This window comes from Hippoglossus stenolepis, chromosome 3 (assembly GCF_022539355.2).
Source record: "Hippoglossus stenolepis isolate QCI-W04-F060 chromosome 3, HSTE1.2, whole genome shotgun sequence".
NCBI classification, from domain to species: domain Eukaryota; kingdom Metazoa; phylum Chordata; class Actinopteri; order Pleuronectiformes; family Pleuronectidae; genus Hippoglossus; species Hippoglossus stenolepis.
The window spans coordinates 24,103,839-24,127,249 of NC_061485.1; the positions used below are offsets into that span (position 1 = coordinate 24,103,839).

Consider the following 23,411-nt stretch of genomic DNA (forward strand, 5'->3'; position numbering starts at 1 on the left):
ATTATGGCCAGAGTGAAGTCATTACAGCCTCACTCTGGCTGGATCAGATCTCTATAAAATCCTGTCTTTCATACATCTCTCATTCTGAATAAAGTAAAAATGTAAAGAAAAAGAAGAAGAAATATTGAAATATCAGGAATAATGTTGAAATGTCTAAACTAAAATTGAAATGTCCTAATACTTTCACACTCTTACATACTAAAACTGTTTATTTTGGAAAGTAAATACATTGTCAGATGCATATATATATATGGATGTAAGGCAAAGTTTTCTTATGAGCTTTATACATAATTTGCAGAATACTGTAATCTACTAGTTCCAGAAAAATCAACAGCTTTAACTGAACGAATAATGGGTTTGATAGATCTCTATATCGACTTTTACCGATGATTCATATGGCTCTTTTTTGTTTTTTTTATGAAAATTAAAAGTATATGTTTTGCAAGCACTTCCTCAAACTTCATCACAGTAGGTCACATATGGAACAATCATTGAGTTGTATAAAATGTACAATGCTATATTATCTAATGAATCCTTTACTTTGTGATTTCCAGTTCACATTCTCATCTTGACACCTAAAAACTTAGTTTCCTTTACTCTAAATGTCAGTCATCAAGATCCCACTCACTACTATTCCATCTGTTGTATTAGTAAAAGTGTTATCAATAACAATCATTTTAAACAGACTCAAACTACACATTGCATTAATGAATTCACTTGTCGACATGGATTTTCCAGATCAATATTGAGGTCCCCACATAGAAACACACTCTTATTAACTCAGATGTCATATTGCAAACAATTTTTAATTTCAAAGTTGAGTTCATATACAAAGCTACTCCTCACCAGTACGACTCTTATCCATCTATCTAAGCTTCATCCATATCTCCATCATTTAACCAAGTTTCTCTAACTGTGATTACACTAAATCTTTTTCTGAATTGCTTTTAAATAGTCATTACTTTAGATAAATTAAAATTCAGACTTCTACATTCGACATTGTTCCTTCAATTTACTTTATCATTAAATTGCTCCTCAGTATAATTCCCAATAAATGTTGACAGGGATGTATACCTTTTTTTGTCTATTTCCTTTTCTACTCGGTGAGAAATCGATACCTTTCCGCACGCCGTCTCTATCTTCAGATGTTTTAGATCTAGGCTGCTCGGGAAAATTACATCTACAATCCACGCGTACTCTATACCTTTTTTGCTTTTAGGTTACATTTAATGACATTTTCTATGACAATGTCTAAAAATCAGGCTGGAAAAATTAAGGAGTCAGAAATCAGTTGATTAAGCCTTTAATCAAAGTTGTTCCTTAGATTCCGTAATCACTGGCTGCTCTGATCCCCTAAAAACATACTATCCTTTTAGGAATACACAGAGTTGGCTTTGGACAGAATCAGCCATTTCACTGTGTCTTGGTGCAAAACATACCTGCACAGCATATACATGTGAAATTCATAAAATTGACATACTGAAAAACTAAAAAACAGTATTAATGGTCACATTTTGACAATCACATACCTAATAATACCACAAATGTCAGTCTGTGTATGTGAAACACATATCTCATAAATTGTTCATCTTATCAGCTTCACACTTGGCATGTGTATTGTAAGTTGCCAGAAAAAGTGCAGTGTCTAATTTGGTGCAATTTGAAAAACGCAATATGTATAATATTAATACACTTTGAATAAACAGACAACCAGCGCTCTTGTAGCAGTTGGTGGGGGCGGGGCAGCGTGCCTTCAGTGTGGGAACTGAGTTGAATGTGGTTTTTTTTATGTTCTCGGATAAACCACAGCAGTGGTCAGTTACTGGCAACCCCTAGCCGATAGTATCTGTCCCACCAGATCATTTAGATAACCTGATTAATTAAATTCACCAGATCGGACTGACACACAGACACAATCACAGACGTTCACAGACGTTGCCAATGCAGGTCTCCGGTCTTTTTATTTGTCCTCTTTGTGAAACCCTTTGTAACAGCTGTTTTTAAAATGTGCTACATAAATAAGTTATTCTTATTTGTATTATTTATTATGTATTCATTTAGTCAAAACAAAGAACCTGTCCAGGCCAATCACGCTGTTAAATTGTACCATTCTTCACTCCTTAATTGTTTTTCTTTTCAGACCTTCCTCGAGAATCACAATATGTTACCCCTCCACTTTGCCCACAGCGTGAGGGTAATGACGTGAGTTGCAGGATCAAAAGATTTTTGAAAATCCATTGCTCTCAAGTGCCCTCTCTTTCCGGAGCGGCTTAAAGTTGTCTTACTTTCCTCACATGTCAACAACTCCAACTGCCACCATTATACTTCCGTACATCTCCACTTGTCCACATAAGCTGCTTTAAGACTTGGCTGTCCTCTCATGCCCACTGGGATCCAAATGTCCTGTATACCCACTAATGTCATACACAACATGATGTTAGGTGAATGTGCACAATTCTTTTCTTTTTTTTCATTTCCCAGATCAACTTATTACCATAAATCATAGTGTCATGACATGTAATTATTCCCCTGCATCTAAAAGTATAGGAAGATAAACATTTGCTCTAAATCTTAAATGATAATTTGAGACACAAGTTTAGTGCTGCGTTAGTATCTCTTTAAGTCATCATTGCTCTAGTTGTAAGTAACATACAATATTGTATGACTCATTGAAGAAAACGGCTCAAACTTTACATTGTGGACCAGTCAAAAGTTATGGCCACTAATCTTAACTTTAACTGAGTGGAGGGAAATCCGCTTCCGAACCAGATTATTCTGTCATTTTGTGTCTTAATCCAATTATCTGATTTGGCTGAGTTTTAACTACAGTTCAAAATACATGTACTGCATTGCCACCAAGTATCACTGCTAAGCGGCACACCACAGCTGTAATTTGATTGATCTAATCCTATCAGAGGTCTCTGAACCACAAATATAAAAGCTTAAATCAGATGTGTGGGACCAGTCACCCGAGGAGGCTGCAAGTGACAAGAAAGGCCGACTGTTGAGGGCTCTCCTGCACAATGGCAGAAGCGTGGGGAAAACAGGCGTTTGCTGCCAGGCGGTACCATGAAGATACGACAAGGGGATCTGCCTTTGTATACACAAACAGCAACCACACCAGAGGTACAGTATTATCAGTATATTTTCTGAATAATTTGATGAGAATGTTAATTGTACGAGGGAGGGATTACAACAAAGAACAACAGCAACAACATCCACCTGGAACAAAATAGCTTCTTGATGTTGTAATGATTCACCGATGTACTTATATGCATTCATAGACTGATGTTTGAGGTATGATTTAGGATATTTTGCCAAATATCTAAATTGATGATGTTTGACATTGTTATGAATATGATTATTACTGTATAGAATCAGACATTAATGTCATTTTATTCATTAAAGAGCTCTGCTGCTTCGAAGCAATTAAACAAGGCCAGTGTGAAGAAATGTAGCTCTGTGGTATGACTCAAATGTAATGCACCTAGTATTGTTGTATATTTTAACAGTTGGTTAATGAGGAATATTTTAATACACAACACTGTTCAAAAATGTACTTATTTTATTTCTGTCACTAGATAAATTGTGTTATTTAAATAATTGGATACAATATATTTATAATTGAATGAATGAATACTATACATACTGGCTAAAAAATAACAATGTGTACTTGTGAGAACACATGAGATTCTTAATGATGACATTGCATTATTTTCCCCAGATCCTTTTGAGGGTCCCAATTACCACATTGCTCCTCGATGGGTTTACAACATGGCAACCCTCTGGATGTTTTTTGTGGTCATTGCGTCAGTCTTCACAAATGGTCTTGTCTTGGTGGCCACAGCTAAGTTCAAGAAACTCCGTCACCCACTGAACTGGATCTTGGTCAATCTGGCAATCGCTGATCTTGGAGAGACAGTTTTTGCCAGCACCATTAGTGTATGCAACCAGTTTTTTGGTTACTTCATTCTGGGACACCCAATGTGCATCTTTGAGGGCTATACTGTCTCAGTGTGTGGTGAGCATTTACATGTTTTCTCTGTGTGACATTAAAATGTTTGGAAACAGATTCTTAAGGAAGGATTCTTGGTCATATATTATCACACTGCAAGTGAAATAACTTTTCTGATTAACCTTCGTCTTTACTCAGGAATTGCTGCTCTCTGGTCCCTGTCCATCATCTCCTGGGAGAGATGGGTAGTTGTCTGCAAACCTTTTGGAAACGTCAAGTTTGATGCCAAATGGGCCACAGGTGGAATTTTGTTCTCCTGGATCTGGTCAGCAGTGTGGTGTGCTCCCCCAATCTTTGGCTGGAGCAGGTAGCCTGCAGGTTTTTCTTTAATTAAAACACAGAGTTTCTAATTCATCAATGGGAATATCAATTTAACAATTTTTTTGTGTCAGGTACTGGCCTCATGGACTGAAGACTTCCTGTGGACCTGATGTATTTAGTGGAAGTGAAGACCCTGGAGTCCAGTCCTACATGATTGTTCTTATGGTTACATGTTGTTTCCTTCCCCTGTCTGTTATCATCTTGTGCTACCTTGCCGTCTGGTGGGCCATCCATTCTGTAAGTTACCTGCAGTTTGATAAATATATTAAAGTAGCTCACAGCCTGGCCGACTCTCACACTGCATTGATGTGTTGATTACAGGTTGCGCTGCAGCAGAAGGAATCGGAGTCAACCCAGAAAGCTGAGAAAGAAGTGTCCAGAATGGTCGTTGTCATGATCGTGGCATATTGTGTCTGCTGGGGACCTTATACAGCCTTTGCCTGCTTTGCTGCGGCCAACCCTGGATATGCCTTCCACCCTCTGGCTGCTGCCATGCCTGCATACTTTGCCAAGAGCGCCACCATTTACAACCCTGTCATCTATGTATTCATGAACCGACAGGTGGGCACAACAATTAACATGCCACATTGACCAGCTTTCCATTCTTCTAATCAAATGTGTTTGATTTACATTTCTAACACAATTGATTTTGTTCTCTTCCCATCAGTTCCGCACATGCATCATGCAACTCTTTGGCAAAGAAGTGGATGATGGTTCTGAAGTATCCACATCAAAGACAGAGGTCTCATCTGTGGCTCCTGCATAAACCTCCATGTTCTCTAATTTGGGGGGGAAAAAAACTAAGAACCATTGTGATATGTACAGTAAATATGTTATGTTTCATTTATTTTTATTTTTTAGTAAATAGCTCTCTGGCAAATGAAAATACGACAAATATTCATAAAGTAATTTAATCATTATGTCACTGTTTCTTTTTTTCAGTTGAACATAAAAAATATCAAGCATGTTGAAAGTTTTCCATCTGGTGATTCTTATGACTAGTTGTCCAAAGGTTGTTTAACATTTTCCTCATAAGGTTGTTATTACTGTTTAGTAAGATACATTACAACTGTAAAAAATGTGGGTTTTGGACCAGTGGTGTATGTTGGCAAAATGTCTACAATAGAACTGACGAAGGTTTCGAACATGTATGGTGGCAAAGCCATACATTGTCTGAATGAGGGATATTTTAGTGATAGCATTCCTCTCAAGAGTTACTGTCTAAGTACCTTTCAAACACAGAGTCAGATGGTTTTAACAAAGGTTTTCTACAACAGTGACTGTGACATCACTGACAATAGATCTTGTGTATTAACTTCCAGTTGACCAGACTGCACAGGTCTATCAGCTGAAACAGGCTGCACATTCAGATAAAGCAATGTGAACATGCTCAAAAGGTAATTCAGCTACTCCACCCACAGCACCGATCAGAGGAGACAAATGTGGAGAATGTGAAATTGCACACCTCTGCTGTCTCTTGACGGGAAGTAGGTGTATATGAGGTTTTTTCTTCAAGGTTTTCAGGATGCATTACAAATATAGTACTATACGCCCATAGAGGCGAATGCACAACGCGAGTACACTTAACTTTACACACACACAAATGGCCTGCTCGCACACCCAAAGTGAACTGTTTCCTCTGCAGAGACTTGTTCTTTCTTACTACTGTATCTGTCAAATCTGCCCTTATAATAACAGTCTACCAAAGTGCAAGCGCATCTCAACTCACAAATAGAATGAGAGATGGCAAACTTGTCCCAAAACAATAACTTAGAGACAAACTATAACACTTCTGAACTATACACCAGGGGCATCAACCTTTTTTTCCCGCCATTTACCAAGGTGGACTTGGACACGCCCATGCACCATGACTTTTAGACCATGCATTTAGAACATACAAATACAGCCTCAAAACTATGGTTCAGCTAAAATGTATTAATTACACTAAAGTACTAACATGCATACAGACACAAACTAAATACGTAGAAGTGTCACCAGATTTCTCTAGTTCCAGGAGACATTCTTGTTCCACATGGAACTCACAGATATTCTTTGAGGTAATTGAGGGAACTGGACTTGAGAAGAACATTGAAATACTGGAATAAACCATTGTAGCAGCATTGATTAAGAGTTATGGGGCAAATTGCTCATGGTAATTGAGGACTTGAGTGGTCTTTCCCTGTGTTATCTGGGGTGCTCACACTACTCTAACCGTTGCTACCCTCCAAAGTACCCGCTGATACTTTAAGCTAGTTTAAATCAAAAGTCAAACAATGTAGCTACGCTCTGTGAAATTCAATGCATTTAAGCATTCACTTTGACTTGTTTGTGACCCTAGATTAAAATTCAGGTCATCACCAAAGCAATATCTCCACCTGCTGAGGACAATAAATATTACAAAATTGTTGAGACTACAAAGCGATGGACCAACAGATGGAGATTGCGATCACTTGGCAAGTTCCACTACTGGGGCTTAAAATTAATTAGTCTGAATGTGAATGTTACTGATAAATGATGATGAAAGATATGTGTCTACCAGGCTTTGTGTTTTGTTACATCCCCATGTTGTCACTTTCTTTATCTCTCAGTTAGCAGTAATACACAAAAAATACCAAAAAGATTATCATGAAACTTGGTGGAAAGATGCAATACGGTTTAAGAAAGAACATATACATTTTGGTTTGGATCCAGATCATGGGGCAGATCCAGGATTCTCTTTAAATTTCTTTAAAAAAAATGCCTTATTTTAAATTATGTTTTTTGAATTTCTAACCTGAAGGGTGTTGTTTCCTGGGGTTTGGTTTGGTCGGAGGAGCTTCCTCCAGAGAGGCCTTCAGCAACAGGTTACACTGTTCTGACTAAAGCCATCTCCTCAGCCGCTGTTAGTGGTTGTGGTAGACCTCCACAGTTTTTTTTTGCGCCTATTTGCTGTAAGCTCATTTACAGTTTGCCTGGCTAGGCCTTCAGCTTCCTTTCCCACAGTTTGTATTGATCAGAGAAGCCTTGCTTGCCCTTGATAAATGAATTAGATCCTGCAGATGTTGGTGTCTCCCTGTTCTTCATCCTCATCTTTGCTTCTGGAGACTAGCACTTTTATTTTGACATTCAGCCGGATGTTATGGCTGAAGTCGTTGCGCACGCACGTCCACGCTCTGCTGTGGCCACACACGTGAAGTTGGAGAAGAAGAAGCTGGTGGCGTCATGTCCAAAACGAGTATGTGTTGATTAAGTTGTGACTAAACGTGTCCGCTCTGTAATGAACTGTGTGTGAGTGTAAACTCACTTTGTCGTTTGTCGTGTTTCACAGAACAGAAACGAGCCAAACGTCTCGGCCTCCTGGGGAAGGTGAGCTGTGTGCTAATGTGCTAATGTGTCTGATGCTAACTGGGCTGCAGCTACCAGGCTACTTCTCGATGTCAGGACAACACAAACACAAACCCCTGAGCTCCATGTTACTGAACACACACACACACACGCACACACACTCACACTCGCACACTGTCTATGTCATGACTCTTAAAGTATATCCGTGTGTCGTGGCCCTGAAGTGCGCATCACAACGACAAAAACACACAACAGCACACCTCAAATCAAATATTTTTTGGGAAGATGTAGCCTTGTGTTTTGCTGTTGTGTTTCTGTTTTGTTGTTGTGTGTCATGATTTGTTATGGGTTGTTGTTGTGTGTCATGACTTGTTATGGCTTGTGTTGTTGTTGTGTGTCATAATTTGTTGTTGTGGTTTTGTTTTGTCATTTTGTTTCTTGAGTTGCTGTTGTGTGTTTTGTTGCTAGTGTTGTGGGATTGATTTCCCATTTGTCGTTACGATTTGCCCTTCAAGGCCAGATTATCTGTGGCACTGATACAGGTACATCTCTCTGACAGTTCAGTACCTACAAGGTAGTCACCATAATCTCCTTATACGTTTGACTTTCAGTGACTATCAGTGCGTGGCACTAGAAAACTTAAAACAACTGCACAGTATCTCATGTAAAGAAGTTACAGCCTGCATCATTGGGACAGATGCCAATACTGATTTTCGGGCCTAACAAGATTCCAATATTCATACATAATGGCCGATATTATATATATTCAGTTGTCTGTGAGTGTGTTGGGTATATTGAAATGGGAAAAGCACAGGATTACTTGCCAGCAATGTATTTCACTACCAGAACGTGAAGTCACCTCCTGGCTCCACACCACTGTCTGCTCAGCTGTGATCTGTAAGGTGCTGTAAACATCGTGTTGTACCCAGTGCAGTCAAGAGCTCACTCTGCTGGACAAGCTATGTGATGGCACCACCTCTAACCCAGAATGGCATTCAGTAGATTCAAGATTCAATACTTTGTCATTTGCACAACAATTACATTCAGCAGTCGCCGGCAATAAAATGCTTGGGTTCACAGGCTCCCTTCTAGCCATGCTCAAACTATTACACAAGCAAAAAATAAATAATAGTATATATACTCAAACTAAACCAAACTAAAATCAGTTCTGAAGAGGTGGGTTTTGAGCAATTTTTTGTATTGTCAGTTAATCAGCTTCCCAACTTGCTCTGTGATGATTTTTTTTAATCAACAAAAATATAATGGATTATTTACAGTATACTGTATCTGGGCTCTTTTTGTATACAGGCCAATGATGGACAAAAGGGTGTAGCTCCAGATAAGACCAAGGCTAAAGAGCAGTCGTCTTCGCAGCGCGTCACCAACCACAGAAAACCAGAAGAAATCCGAAAGCAACGGGTAAAATCTTCAAGCGTCATGTGTGTACTTATATTTGAGGTGACATTGTTGGTGTTTTCTTGAAGTAAACCAATCTTTGAATCGATCCTCCCTAATTAGCTCCAAGAACTCCAAGAAAAGCAGAAAGTCTCCAGAGAACGAGAGCTGATGAAGAGGAGGAATTTGCAAAGCTTTCAGAATGACATCCTACTGCGACAGAGAGATTTTGAGCAGAGGGTTAGTGTCAGCCTGTTTGGTGCAAATGGACACCAATGAAAATCGCTGCATATAATGCAATTTGCTGCTGGAGTGATTTGTGTTTTCTATTTTGTGTTCATAGGAGACGGAGATGCAGAGTTTGGAGAAGCATGTTAATTTTGAGAATGAGAATTCAAGAAAGGCATATTACAGAGAATTTAAAAAGGTATGCAGCTATTCAATGCATGATGCCACTGGTCCATATCTGATGAATAATATTGGGGTTTTGCAAACGTATACATGGAATTGTGTGTTTTCTTTTGTAAGGTTGTCGAGGCTGCAGATGTGATTTTGGAGGTTTTGGATGCACGTGACCCTCTTGGCTGCAGGTGTCCTCAGGTGGAACAGGCGGTCATTCAAAGTGGAACAAACAAGAAAATTGTTTTAGTCCTTAATAAAATTGGTAAGTTACAGAGTTCATCATCTAAATTTCTATACAATTAATTCGACAACATGCTAGCAGTGTTTCCCATTAATTATCTACACTGTTCACTTGGTCTTCAGAGAGAGAATATACAGGAATAAACAAGAGATTCATCACAACATAGTTCATATGGTAATTTGTTGTAACAGTTTCGTAATTAATAAATAAAGAATGTTTTACACTTAGTAACATCTTAAAATCAGAGGTTGCTAACTTGGTCAGGCAGCGCTATTTGCAGCGCCATTAGCCGCATGCTCGCTTGCACTGTCACACAACTGAAAGCTACTGTGCTCGCGCTGGGGTCTATGATTTTACCGTCCACACAGACAATCAGACCAGATAAATTCAGCTGCAGTTGTGGCATACAATGCAGCTCTTTGTCACATATGTTTCACTCTTTAGTTTGTGTACCTGTCACTCTGAATGTGTTGTGCAAGTGTGTTGTGACCTTTGTGCGTGTGCATATGCACCCCCATTACTGCCATAGATCAAATTAATTCTTTGGAAAACGCTCATCCTAGTCGTCATATTTATTTTGTCAATTATTTGATGCTTGACTTCAAAGTATTTTCTTTAACTGCAGATCTGGTGTCAAAGGAAATAGTGGAGAAGTGGATAAAGTACCTTCGCAACGAGTTTCCAACTGTGGCTTTCAAAGCATCTACTCAGCAACAAAACAAGAACTTGGTATGGAATACAATTTTTATTTTTGGACAGGCCAAAAATACTCAACCTCATCCCAAATTCTTAAAGTAATGGAATAAGATGATTTCACACAAAGACTAAACAATTATTTTCCTCCTGACATGGACAGAAACGCAGTAATATTTCAGTGACACAAGCCACAACAGAGCTCCTCAGTACCAGTGCTTGTATTGGTGCAGACAGCTTAATGAAGCTACTGGGAAACTACTGCCGCAACCTGGACATAAAGACAGCCATCACTGTAGGAGTTGTTGGTAAGCAACACATCCAGCAATACACTTGCTTTTTTCTTGTTAAAGACGTAAAGGGCTCCAATGTGAAATCATTATCTGTTTAATCTTTTTTGTAGGTTTTCCTAATGTGGGAAAGAGTAGTTTGATCAACAGTCTGAAACGGTCACGAGCTTGTAGTGTCGGGGCCACTCCAGGTGTCACCAAGTAAGTCAACAACAAGATGTCCATCCTGCTCCCCTGCAAAACCCAGCAGGCCTCCTCCCTGTTTTACTGATGGTTCTGATGATTTTAGGTGCCTTCAGGAGGTTCATCTGGACAAACACATAAAGCTTCTGGATTGCCCTGGCATCGTCATGGCAATTTCAACGACTGATGCAGCAATGATTCTTCGTAACTGTGTGAAAATCGAACAGCTCGTGGATCCCCTTCCACCTGTTGAAGCCATCCTGCGACGCTGCAACAAAGCACAGGTGTGTCATTTAGTTACAACCATTATGAACGTTGCTTGACTGTGTGATTTTTCACGCTGCAGTGTTACGGTATTTCTGTTGGATGCACAGATCATAGAGCACTACCGAGTTCCAGACTTTCACACAGCCCTGGAGTTCTTGGCATTGCTTGCCCGACGACAAGGCAAACTAAGGAAGGGAGGACTGCCCGATACTGATAAAGCAGCAAAGAGTGTTTTAATGGACTGGACAGGGTGGGTTCAAAATCAGGATTGTGCAAGCTTTCAGAAGACTTGATACATTTTTCATATCAAATTGCAAATGTCCACCTGTTGTGTTATCTAGGGGAAGGATCAGCTACTTCACACATCCTCCAGAGACGCACACCCTCCCCACACACGTCAGCGCTGAGATTGTTACGGAGATGGGTAAAGCTTTTGACTTGGATGAGCTGGAAAAAGGAAATCAGGAGGTTATTGCTGGTAAGAGAAAGTGTCTGTTTGATCAAGTCACCAGAAAAGCCCAAAATAAAATTCTTTATTATCCATAGTGGTGTACAAGTATCCTGCTTACTCTGGATAATCTGCAGACATCACCATTCTATTTTGATTGGAATTGATTTCTTTGTTAGAAAGTAGTTTTAGGAAAAACTGTTAAGAATCTTAGTTTGTTATCTCAAGCTCACAGAACATTAAGATGAAATAATATTCATGCTTGGATATAAGAACATTTTTGTGAACTGACCATTAAACATAGTTTTTCATTGTTAATTTCGAGATTGTTAAAGAATTGTTAGAATCTTTTTAGTTTAACACACAAATCTGTCACTAGTGTTTTGAACTTGAAATGAGAAGATAGGAAGTTGGGAGGGTTCCTGATATCACCTCAATCAGTCCAGACTATATGGTTTGTATTTTTAAAGAAGCAGCAGTGGCTCAAAAGTTGGATTTTATTTTGTTGTGTTTCAGAGTCCTCTTGTCCTGACATTCAGATGGGATTCTGCATGGAAACCACTGGGATGACACAGGGTGGCCAGGGGGAACCTTCTTCTGACCTGGAAATGGAAAGAGTTTCCATAGAGGAGCCAGAATTTAAGGAGGAAGCAGAAACTATGGAGGATGACCAGGACCCAGAGGTGAGAAATAAAGCTGCCTTGACATCTTCAGTGTTTACTGAATGTGCGTAATGTAATTTAATCTATGTTATGCCCTTAACTCTTGTTAATCTTGTTGTTCAAAAAAAGTTTGGACCTATGACGGTGGAGATAAAATCTCAGAAGTTGAGGACTGACGCATCTGCAAATGAGGCTGTAGCCAGAGCTCCGAACCTGAAGGACATCTTGTTTGTAGATCCTCTTCATCAGGGCCAGGCTCTCCTGGCTGCCGGCAAGAAGAGGAAAAAGCAGCAGAAAAGAGCTGGTTTGTAAAAATATCAGTCAGTCACATTCTTTTATTATTGACTACGTTTACATAGACACAAATATTGAGTGTTCTGACCTTAGTTACATAATGTCGACATATATTCGTCTTAATGGCATTATAAGGTCCCATTGGCGTTTTCGCGGCCTTTTGCAGCATCAATAAACAGCAGTTACCAACTACTTGATGACACAGGCTCTGGGTGTAAACAAGACGAAATATGAATTAATAAAAAGGAGGTAAAGCATTTGCAAATGGTCTATGTTAGCATTGTGAATCAAACTTTTTCAGGTGAGTGTTTTAAAACAGGCAGAATAACATTCGGCGTAACGGCCTGAGTCGTAATCAAATCTATGCTCTGTAGCATGTAATCAGGAAAATGAATGGGATATTTTATTTGTTATTCTTGTAAATACCATAATTGAAATATGTCTTCTGAATAAGGTTATAGTTGGACTATTACTGTCCATGTAAACGTAGTCACGTGTGATTTATTTTCAGTCAGTTTATTATCATATTGTGTCATTTAGTTCACTCAGTTCTAATGCAAGTTTAAAAATACCTAAAAGATCTTTCAAGACTTGGTACACACACACACACACACACACACACACTGGCAGCTTCTGTTAGCTGTGATGCAGTTTTTTCTATGCAAATAATACCGTTTTTCTTTTCCTCTCCTTTATAGACAAAATTGCTACAAAACTCTCAGACACCTTGACATCTGCAATGGACTTCTCATTTGATTAAAACATTGATTGAAATAAAAGGTTAAAAGAGTGTACATTGTGTTTTGTCTTTATTTTCATTTCAAATCATATTCATATTCAGCCACTGGTCCTGAAAGTGCCAGTGTGTAGGATTTAGGTGAAAGGGATCTATTGGCAGACATTTAATATAAAATAATCCTAGTGATGTTTCATCTAAATTGAACAAATTGTTGTTTTCTTTACCGTAGAATGGGCCCTTTTATATTTAAATACTTTATATATTTACATCGGGACTGGGTCCTCTCTACAGAGGCCGCCATGTTTTTTACAGTAGCCAAGACTGGATAAACTAAACCTTTTGAGTTTTTATGACAACCGAAGGCTGCCACAGGTTCTGTTTCATGTGTGGAAGGGGTATTCAGCTGCAACATGCAACTTCACCACTAGATGTCACTGAATTCTACACACTGAACCTTTAAAGTAATCCTGAAAGTTTTGATTGGTTTAGCTTTTGTACATAATCTGCACCTTCACTGCCCAGGATCCATCTCCACATGTATGTACCTCTTTTAAAACCTCTTTTACATGGGATCCGATCTGGTGTATTATTGTCACCGTTATTATGAAGTCTCAGTGCTGGTGCAGCAATGATGGAGGCCGCTGTGAAAGTGAAGTGAAGTCACAGCTGTCAGGTTCCGGGTAACGTGGATGACCTCAGCCCGTCGGCCCGAGGTAAACAAGGCTGGAGGAGCTGCGGCTAGCGACTGTTCAAGAGCCCGTATTCACCGACTGACAGACATGGAAAAGAGAGCGAAGGACTTCGGGGTTTCGTGGCTGTGATCACGTTAAACAAGTCTACCATCACAGTACGTGTGTTTGTCTTCATTCTCGAGTTACCTCGCTCGGTAGCATTAGCTTCAGGGGAGAACTAACGGCTGCTAGCCAGTTAGCTAAACTGCAACTTCCTATTTCGACTTCGCTGTGTCTGTGTCGTGAGGAGCTGTGGTTACTCCTCACGACACCAGTGTTCGACCTCCCTGTTGGAAGGTGACCGTGAAGCCACTGCGGAGCGTCTCTCGTGTCAACGGCAGCTTTAGTAGTGTTGTGTGCGCCATTAGCAGCACGGAGCTGTCAAGTGAACTGCGCTAACTCATGGCGCTAGATTAGAGCTAGCCAAAAATAGAGATTACGAAAACCGCTAAACGCTGAGCGCTGACTATCCGTGTTTTAAATGGCTCCCAATCCCATTAAAACGGTAAAATGACTCAAACGTGTGCGGGTCTGATGGCAGCGTGTTTGTCAGAAGAGACGAGGACCACTTTTAACACAACAGATCCACGGGAAGAAGCCATACTGAGAAAGACGCGCCATGTAAACACACACACATGCACGACTTGTAACGACATGAATCCATGTACATTTGTAATGAAAAGTCCCAGTGTACAGACTCTGGAATCTGTGTCCATGCAGCCACTACCGGACTGTGTCAAAAGCACTCTGTTATCCATGTGGTCAGATGGAGTGATATGGGTCTTTGCTGATAAACAGGGCCACTAAACGCAGACAATATGGATGCTGATGTGAGGTGTGTGTGGTAAGAGCTCGTGGTTAATATCCAGCCGATCTGTCAGAGGAAGAGGTTTGGAGCTGAAATTGGTAAAACTATATCAGGTCTCACATTAGATGAGAGGTTGTACAAAGTCATTGATTTAAAAAGAATTAAAAAGATCAAGGCCTGAAGAAGATATACAGTTATGTTACTGTATGGGATTTAGTTTTGTCCATATGTTGTCTAGTGACATTATGTAGTGGCACTGCTGTCTATGTAAAAGAATTCCACCAACTTGGCTGTGAGGTCATTCATTATTCTACCCTATTCTAAGATAGAAATTGAAACCAGAAAAAGAAAGTCTGGAATTCCCCACAGCAGTTTTACACAAGTCGTCTTACACAGAGCCAAGACAAATTATTCATAATAGAAAGCCATTGCCCCCCATTACCAGTTTTACCAGTTTACCAGGATAATGTCAAGGAGGGTGGATGACCTCATGTGCAGCTCAGTAACCATACCATCAAGCAGGAAGGCAGATCAGCTAATGAATACCAGGAAGAAGGGAGGGGCTGCTGGGATCAGATTTAATAAAGTAAAACTACAAACGGTGAAGTTCACTGGATGTCCACCTGTGTTCAGTTATGCTGCTCACCACTAATCCATCTGCATACTTCTGACAGTGAACTACAGTTGAGGTTTGAAGGGGACGGTCTTGACCCTGACATACAAGACGAATCTTGACCATTTTGATTGCCAGCCTATCGGAGTTTCCCCACAGGAGATGGTGTGGAAAACCATTTTAAAATGCAGGATGTTGAGACCGTCATGCTTTCAAATGCCTCGAATTCAGATAACAGCTGTAAGAAAGAAGCATTTGAGACAGTAATTCTGGAAGTGAGAACTTCCCCATAGCATCCCAGTTTCTACAGAAAATAATACAATGTATTTAACTGAAGCCTGATTCATATGTGATTGTGTAATATAAACGACACATAACTGTGAATTCAGGAACTGTATGAGTGTAATGTGAGATTTCTCAAATTATTCTGCAAGTAAATTGTCTCTGTCTTTTTCACTAAATATCAGATTTGTAATCACAGTTGTATGAGATGTTTAAAAATGTTTCGCTATAGAAGTTTATTTGTTATATTCTAAAACAAATGCAGTTGTTGAAACCAATGGTGGAAGGGACCTCTATAGGACCCAATAACCTCAGCACTAGAATACTACAGTTGATTACTTTAATGATAGAGTACTGTAAAAATCTAAGTACATAACATGCTGTGAATTAGTTGTATTATAAACTGTATCTACAATTATTCTTTGTTCTGTTTTTTTTATCTCCAGCTCCATCCTTAGATCTGGATCTGTCTCCTCAGCCATGTCGTCACGTGTGTTGCTGCGGCAGCAGCTGATGCGAGAACAAGCCCAGGAGCAGGAGAGACGCGAGGCCCAGCACCAGGCCTCTGCCTCTCAGCTCCGGGCCTCCGACTCCACTCCAGCCATCTCTGTCACACTTCCCCCAAATGCTGCCCGTCCCCCTCCGGCCCAGGTGCCAGTGGAGGTGCTAAAGGTACGCATGTTTGTATGTTCATCACTTGTGTTCTTTATTTTGTAAAGTCTGATTATATCAGAACATCTGTCCCTAACAACTGTTCAAATGATCAGGTGCAGACCCATTTGGAGAACCCCACCAAGTACCACATCCAGCAGGCACAGAGGCAGCAGGTGAAGCAGTACCTCTCCACCACCCTGGGCAACAATGCAGTTACTCAGACCCTGGGGTTGTCCCCTGTGCCGCAGTCCAGCTCTGCTCCTGAAGTTGCCGCCACTGCGAGCAGTGTCCCCAACAGTCCCATGGCTCTGCTCAACATCGGATCCAACAAGGAGGAAGTAAGGAAAAATTCCTGTTAACAGTGATTTTAGTTCTTGTGTGTGGCTTTGACTTTCTGCCCCGACAGATTACACAACCTTGTCAAAAGTTGCGTTTCTGCAAAATGACTGGTTTTTTTTTTTGTCTGCTGCTCACTTCTTGCTTAATTACTTTTCGTTTGTTTTGCAGTGATATGCCCAAAGGTCCCACTGTAATGATGCATGCCTTCTTTCATCATACCCTTGTTGACCTGTTGTCACAATAAGATGTTAAATACTGCACCCACTGTTTAACCATGCAGGTCCTCCTCCTGCACGCTTTCCTGCTTTTGAAATCAGGCCCCCTCAGAGCTGTTACATTGGTTTAAATGTGAAGTGTTGGTATTCAAGCTTCAATTAAGACTGTTTAAGGTTACAAAGTTCACTATACACATACATGCAATGTTGATTACTTTTACACATTTAACGCTGAGGGCTTTACTTCCTTTTGACAATCTGTGTTTTCTCTCCACTGCTTTATCTAGATTGACGATGTGATCGACGACATCATTAGTCTTGAATCCAGTTTTAATGACGACATCATTACGTTGATTGACTCGGGTCTTCAGTTACCTAGCACGGTAAGCAGAACAATGTATTTGCTGAATACTTCCTCTTTTAAGTTCCCTTCTTCTGTAACTCTGCAATGACAGAATAGCACTGTGGATTTCACTGTGGATTTCAGGCGGCTCTGTCGCATTAACCTTTTAGAGCCAGAGTGTTTTTCTTCTGTGTGGAATTCTGAAGTCGTGGGAGCAAATATACACTTTTGGCACTCAGATACTATTCGTCACAGAAGTGCTGCCTGGGCGGGGTGAAGCCAGAGAACTCAAGAGGGGAGAACCAAGACTGTGAAGAAAGTGGATTGTGCTCATAAAAAAAGTGCATGGTATAGCTGCCAGGTTAACAGCAGATTTTTCTGATAAGAAAGGGCTTGCCAATTTTTTTTTGCTGTGAAACATAAAATGAGGATTATGGTGATGCTGTTGGAGGAAAAGAAAAAGAAGCAAATTGAGGTAAAAAGGTTACGTGACTTTTGACATAGCACCGGCTGTGGTTTTTTGGCTGTAATATATAGGAATTTATTGTATTTTTTTAAGTTATCATTTTTAGTTTTAAATTGTAAATGTCTTTTCTTTATGCCTCGGTTGTACTTGTAATCACATAGTAGCATTTGTTTGACGCCACAAAAATCAGTTTTGATTCTGTATTGAGGAACTGGCAGCTGTGAACGATTAAACAGAAATAGGGAAGACATCCTTTTTTAACATATGTTTCTAGCTTTATGACAATAAGTGACCATTTAGAGCACATGTTTAAACGTGTATTTTCTTGAAGCTCCCAGGAAATCTTTTGGATGTGTACCATAGCCCTGGAATGGCAGCAACCACTCTCACAGTCAGCAACTCCTGCCCTGCTGATCTTCCAAAAATTAAAAGGGAAATAACAGGTTCGGTAGCTTACTTTCACAATCATACGTCTGTATTTTTTTGTGTGAACCGTTTGATTACATTTCATGGTGTGAAACACTGAATTTTGTCTTTTAGATGTAGATTCCAAAGCAATAATGAAAGAAAGGCAGAAGAAAGACAACCATAACCTCAGTAAGTCAAGCTTTACTCAACACAGTTCAGATCACTTGCTGTATCTATGCAACAACAGCCGGAAGTAATACAGTTAGATCAGGTGTGACATGCACTGCTGGAAAGTTAAAAACATTCTGATTATCTTGATGCTTTTTAGTTAAACTCCAGGATTATTCATCTCATCTCTTTCTTCGCTCATGTCCATGTTTTACCAAATATCAAAGTCTTGCTTGGTAACAACTGATTGTCTGAGGTAAAATTGTGTGTCATTGCTTTTCCTCTCTGTCGGCTCATTCTCGCTTATCTACAGTTGAGCGGAGGCGCAGATTCAACATCAACGACCGTATAAAGGAGCTGGGGCAGTTAATACCCAAGTCATCTGACCCGTAAGTTGTATTTGGTTTTTCAGGACACTCGTTTTCTTGATTTAAAATAGATGAAGTTGTAGTGTTTGAATTTCAGTTTTGATTCTCTACAACTGTTGTGTATTTATAAAAAGTAATCAGGTTTTATGTCCTGGTCTTTACTGATATGGCAATGACGACAGAGAGATGCGTTGGAATAAAGGCACCATTCTGAAAGCCTCTGTAGACTACATCAGGAAGTTGCAGAAGGAGCAGCAGAGAGCCAAGGACACTGAGATGCGACAGAAAAAGCTGGAGCAAGCAAACCACAGTCTGATGTTACGCATCCAGGTCAGTATTTATTGGTCAGCTGTGTTGGTGTGTCGCATGTCCAAGAAATACAAAAGCTATGAATTTGCTTGACTAGGTTTGATAGATAATTTGGCTGGATTCCTTAAAGTTTTGATGTGTGGGCTTTTGAACTGAGATGCAAGGATGCACATGCACCCCACAAGCACAGCTGAAACACATTTTTGCACATTCCAGAGATGATATAGCAACTGTGTGGCGGGAAACTGCACTCTGTTGCAAAGACATGTTCTACCGAGTCATTATAGCTACACTTAGCCTGCTTCTAAACCTGTCTCAGTGCAGACTTCATGTGCTGTGATCCTAAAATATCTTATCCGTTCATGATTTTAGGACATTTTTAATTAAATCTCATCTGTTTGTAGCTTTACCTGCAGGTCTATGGTGTCAGATGATAATTAGAAGGTAAACACGGCGAGCACATTCTTCTGCCAAGGCTAACGCCCTATCTCGGCATGTTAGAGGGAGTGAAAAAAAAAGTCCTGCATTCAACAGACAACCAAACGATCACCAATGAAAACATAATGAAAGGGGCTGTATGAGAGTCATGTCTTGGCACATATGGACAGTTGCTGTGCCACTAAAGGAGGCATTAAAGAAAAGATGGTAGATGATGGAAACTATTTGTTCATTCATTAAAATGTTAAATTAAAAGTGAAGTACATTTCTATGTTTTAGTGGTAGGGCCTGAATAAGGTAAAGATTCAACTCTCATTGCTTTGTGCAGCTTTAATCAATCTTTAATCAATCTTATTTGCAAACAAAGCTAAAATGTATATTTTTAATATAATGCATTTTGTCGGAAAAATTACTTTTAACATGTGCTGCTGTTCCTTTCAGGAACTGGAAATGCAGGCAAGGCTCCACGGCCTCTCCAATTCCACCAGCATCTCCTCTGGTCTGGGCTCCGACCCCTCCCTGCTCCAGCAGCAGTCGATCCTACAGAGTGGCCAGTGTCTGCCTCCCAGTGCAGGAGGAGTGTCCTCTCAGAACCTCCTCAGTCTGGGGGCCATTGGACAGCCTCTGCCTGCCTCCTTCCTGTCCCCGCCCTCCTCGGACTCTCCTGCAGGAGTCACCTTGAACAGCCCCTTGGACATTGGCAGCCTAAGCTTCGCCGAGCTGGACGACCACTCGGCCTCAGCGCTCTACCCTGACGTGAGCTTGGGAGACATTCTTATGGACGACGGCTGCACCCTGTCTCCAGATAGGTTAGGGGACCCACTCTTCTCCCCTTTGTCACCAGGTGCCTCTAGATCCAGCAGGAGCAGCCTTGAAATGGACGAGGACTTGTGATGAGCCCTGTGTGGTGGTCAGAGACTTAGGGACAAGAATGTCAGGAAGTGCAGTCTATCGTTAAATAAACATGAGTCGGTTTATAGTACTATAGAATTGAATTTAGAAAATCCAGACTAGCTAACATACAGATCAAAAGTAACATCAACTTTGCAGCAGGAGAAAGTAACTTCTTGTTGAATTATTTTCTTTGCTATACAGACCGAATTCTTCTTCTTCGTGTTTGGAGCAGGTCAGATAATTGTTTCTAGATTTGTAAATGCAATCTTATGAAAACTGAATATTGTATATATAATAAGGCATGGATTTAGCATTAAGAAAGGATAGATTATTTTTTAAGATTTTCCTCTGAGATTGAACAGGGATTTAAAGTTTGTTTGAATTTATTACAGCACGTGCTCATTTATAGGGAAAAAAGCTGTGAGGTTTCTTTTTCATGACAATAATGGCATAACAAACTTATTATTAAGAGATGCCGACACACAATATATGTTTTTATTTTTGGTTTTTAACTGACTGGAATCAGGGTTTGTTAATAGCAGTCGCACACTCATCTATGTTGGGTTGTTTCACCAGCAGCTTCAGAAGGGATCTTTGTAAAATGGATTGGCACATGTGAAATATTTACGGCATATTGTATATAAGAATATTTTATTTTGAGCAATTTTATTGCACCTTATTGTATGGCAGTCTATGCATTTTATGAGAGCTTTTTGTCTGTTTGTATTCCTTTTACATACAGTGGACAACTGATGCCCAGGTCGCATGTATCTGTACTAAACCTTAAGAGCAGTGGAGAATCACTTGCTGCTGCAGCTAGTTAGCCAAAGCAGGACTTCTTCCAGAGTAGCTACGGATTACATTTCAGCGTTTTATTTTTTACATATATCCACTCAGTCAGTGGAAATGCAAGACAGTGCAGAACAATTGTATCTTTTACAATAGTACTGTAGTTCATTACATGTTTTTTGGATACCTGAATAATAGTTTGATGAGTAGTTTCTCCTGACTAATATCTGTGTTGTCAGTAATAGTTTGTCTCACTAAACCTCGATGATCACCGAATGATTTTAACTTGTTCGCATGTTCAACCAAGATTGTGGCTTTTTTTTTTTAAAGATCAAAATTGATATATCTGTTATTTGATCACTGTAGTATGAATTCAGAGGCCGTTAACCTTTTAAACCAACCACTAGTCTCAGTGATGTAACAATAAGGTATAACTGTTTGTTGTGTCAAAACCTACAATGCAATTATTATTCTATAAAATTGCCACAAACTTAAGAAAGGCATTTATTTTGTCAGATGCTTTAAGAAAACTTTATGTTCAGTTATTCAACGTGTTTGAGAAAGTACCTGCATATGTGTAGTTGTTGGTTTTGTTTTTTAACACTGATGTACTGTATTTTATTTCCAGCACAACCTCCAAGTTAATGACACAGTAACATTTTTAAGTATTCTTTGAGCTGTGGTAAAAAACCAGATCACATTAGGAATCATAATACTTTAGATCGTGGTACTGAGTGACATCGATTGGCGTTTAGAGGGGTTTTAAGGAATTGCTCTGTTACGCTAATTATGTCGTTCCCAGTCCCATAAAGTCAAGTATCTATTTTCAGCTATTTCAACTCATACTTAATCACTCTCCACAATATTAACCTGTCTTACCCTGACGTATGTTTGAGTGCTAACACGGACTGTTAACCATAAACGTAACATTTGTGTCTTGTCCCTACATGTTGGCTTTCAGATGATTTTAACAAATAAATGATTCCCATTGGTCCACGTCTGGATGTGGTCATTTCTTCTCGGACGTTGTCAGTGGTAGAGCATTTGAGAGATTTCCATCGCGAGGTCCAGGCACTCAGTTGCCTGAAGGCAGATGTCAGAGATTGGGCAGTCGCAGAGGAAACAGCGAACCCCCAGGCAGCTGCAGAGGTTGCAGTGGTGGGTGATGTCCAGGAGAGGCTGCAGGGTGGTGGGTCCGCAGCCACACAGATATGAGCACAGCGACCAGACACACTCGCTGCACCCTCTCACGGTGGCCAACAGACAGTCCAGTGGGTGGCAGAAGAGACACGCCAGGAGGATTGCAGCACAGAGGTCTCACATAGGACAGAGAGTGAGAAAGAAAAGAAAAGTTAGAGGAAGAAAAATCTTTCAAGAAGTGGCGAGATGCAACAGTTCACGGTCCTTACCCTCTTCGTCTGGCTCCGTGTGGACACTTGCGGTCTTCCGACTTTCTTGACTCCTCATCGATGTGAACGCCTGCTGCACCTCATATACAGAGCAGGCCTCCATGGAGGGTGGCAGCAGGGCACATAGAGGCTTTGGCTGCTCCTTCTCTACTAAGCTGGGGCTACAGATGGACACCGCCCTGGACAGTCCACCTTTTGGGTTATCATGCAAGTTTGATTCAACAGGGTTTTCTGAAGCAGAGACATAAACAAAATCCATGAATCATTAGAACATTTGCTTTGTTATAACCATGTGGTGGAAATAAATTATCCTAAGTATGAGTTCAGTTCAAAAGAAGCAAAAGCTCAATTTCCCTTTGTCACAACCAGATACCTGGGAGTGACCATAGGGAGTCATAGATCAATCTGCCTTAATATGTAGTTACAATGGGCTATTGTTAATACTCCATTTACAGCAGCACAAAGTGTCACTCTGTGAAGCTCATACCTCCACCAAAAGTTTCCTTATAAAACTACATTTACCTCCTCTCTCTCTCTCTCTCTCTCTCTCTCTCTCTCTCTCTCTCTCTCTCTATATATATATATATACACTACCGTTCAAAAGTTTGGGGTCACCCAGACAATTTCGTGTTTTCCATGAAAACTCACACTTTTATTTATCAAATGAGTTGCAAAATGAATAGAAAATATAGTCAAGACATTGACAAGGTTAGAAATAATGATTTTTATTTGAAATATTAATTTTGTTCCTCAAACTTTGCTTTCGTCAAAGAATGCTCCATTTGCAGCAATTACAGCATTGCAGACCTTTGGCATTCTAGCTGTTAATTTGTTGAGGTAATCTGTAGAAATGTCACCCCACGCTTCCTGAAGCACCTCCCACAAGTTGGATTGGCTTGATGG

The 23,411-nt window shown here is 40.1% G+C and overlaps 3 protein-coding genes across 4 annotated transcripts; all 3 read left to right on the forward strand.

Moving 5' to 3' along the window:
- Positions 1-2,939: 2,939 nt before the first annotated feature.
- LOC118105217 (red-sensitive opsin) lies at positions 2,940-5,309 on the forward strand. The gene is made up of 6 exons (XM_035152725.1): positions 2,940-3,126; positions 3,725-4,021; positions 4,154-4,322; positions 4,408-4,573; positions 4,658-4,897; positions 5,004-5,309. The coding sequence occupies exons 1-6, from the start codon at positions 3,024-3,026 to the stop codon at positions 5,100-5,102; spliced, it is 1,074 nt and encodes a 357-aa protein (XP_035008616.1). The 5' UTR covers positions 2,940-3,023; the 3' UTR covers positions 5,103-5,309.
- A 2,123-nt stretch (positions 5,310-7,432) lies between these two features.
- gnl3l (guanine nucleotide binding protein-like 3 (nucleolar)-like) lies at positions 7,433-13,325 on the forward strand. The gene is made up of 15 exons (XM_035151731.2): positions 7,433-7,550; positions 7,644-7,681; positions 8,969-9,079; positions 9,179-9,295; positions 9,399-9,482; positions 9,584-9,719; positions 10,324-10,427; positions 10,555-10,699; positions 10,795-10,882; positions 10,971-11,148; positions 11,239-11,381; positions 11,473-11,609; positions 12,096-12,262; positions 12,371-12,545; positions 13,234-13,325. The coding sequence occupies exons 1-15, from the start codon at positions 7,538-7,540 to the stop codon at positions 13,293-13,295; spliced, it is 1,698 nt and encodes a 565-aa protein (XP_035007622.2). The 5' UTR covers positions 7,433-7,537; the 3' UTR covers positions 13,296-13,325.
- Positions 13,326-13,949: 624 nt separating this feature from the next.
- tfe3b (transcription factor binding to IGHM enhancer 3b) lies at positions 13,950-22,091 on the forward strand. Of its 2 annotated transcripts, none has more exons than XM_035151733.2 (9): positions 13,950-14,121; positions 16,155-16,380; positions 16,476-16,700; positions 17,204-17,299; positions 18,057-18,168; positions 18,266-18,322; positions 18,615-18,690; positions 18,852-18,999; positions 19,858-22,091. In XM_035151733.2, exons 2-9 carry the CDS (start codon positions 16,189-16,191, stop codon positions 20,308-20,310), a joined length of 1,359 nt encoding a protein of 452 aa, XP_035007624.1. In that variant the 5' UTR covers positions 13,950-14,121; positions 16,155-16,188; the 3' UTR covers positions 20,311-22,091. The 2 variants fall into 2 exon arrangements, with proteins under 2 accessions (XP_035007624.1, XP_035007623.1); XM_035151732.2 differs by having other exon boundaries at positions 13,952-14,121; positions 18,834-18,999.
- The last annotated feature ends 1,320 nt before the right edge of the window (positions 22,092-23,411 follow it).

Excerpts from the sequence above, each read along its gene's own strand:
- LOC118105217 (XM_035152725.1), top strand. The coding sequence starts at position 3,024 with ATGGCAGAAGCGTGGGGAAAACAGGCGTTTGCTGCCAGGCGGTACCAT. Across the intron at positions 4,022-4,153 it reads CTATACTGTCTCAGTGTGTG|GAATTGCTGCTCTCTGGTCC; the intron begins GTGAGCATTTAC and ends GTCTTTACTCAG. Across the intron at positions 4,574-4,657 it reads TCTGGTGGGCCATCCATTCT|GTTGCGCTGCAGCAGAAGGA; the intron begins GTAAGTTACCTG and ends TGTTGATTACAG.
- gnl3l (XM_035151731.2), top strand. Across the intron at positions 9,483-9,583 it reads ATTACAGAGAATTTAAAAAG|GTTGTCGAGGCTGCAGATGT; the intron begins GTATGCAGCTAT and ends TTCTTTTGTAAG. Across the intron at positions 10,700-10,794 it reads CATCACTGTAGGAGTTGTTG|GTTTTCCTAATGTGGGAAAG; the intron begins GTAAGCAACACA and ends TCTTTTTTGTAG.
- tfe3b (XM_035151732.2), top strand. The coding sequence starts at position 16,189 with ATGTCGTCACGTGTGTTGCTGCGGCAGCAGCTGATGCGAGAACAAGCC. Across the intron at positions 16,701-17,203 it reads TCGGATCCAACAAGGAGGAA|ATTGACGATGTGATCGACGA; the intron begins GTAAGGAAAAAT and ends TGCTTTATCTAG. Across the intron at positions 17,300-18,056 it reads GTCTTCAGTTACCTAGCACG|CTCCCAGGAAATCTTTTGGA; the intron begins GTAAGCAGAACA and ends ATTTTCTTGAAG.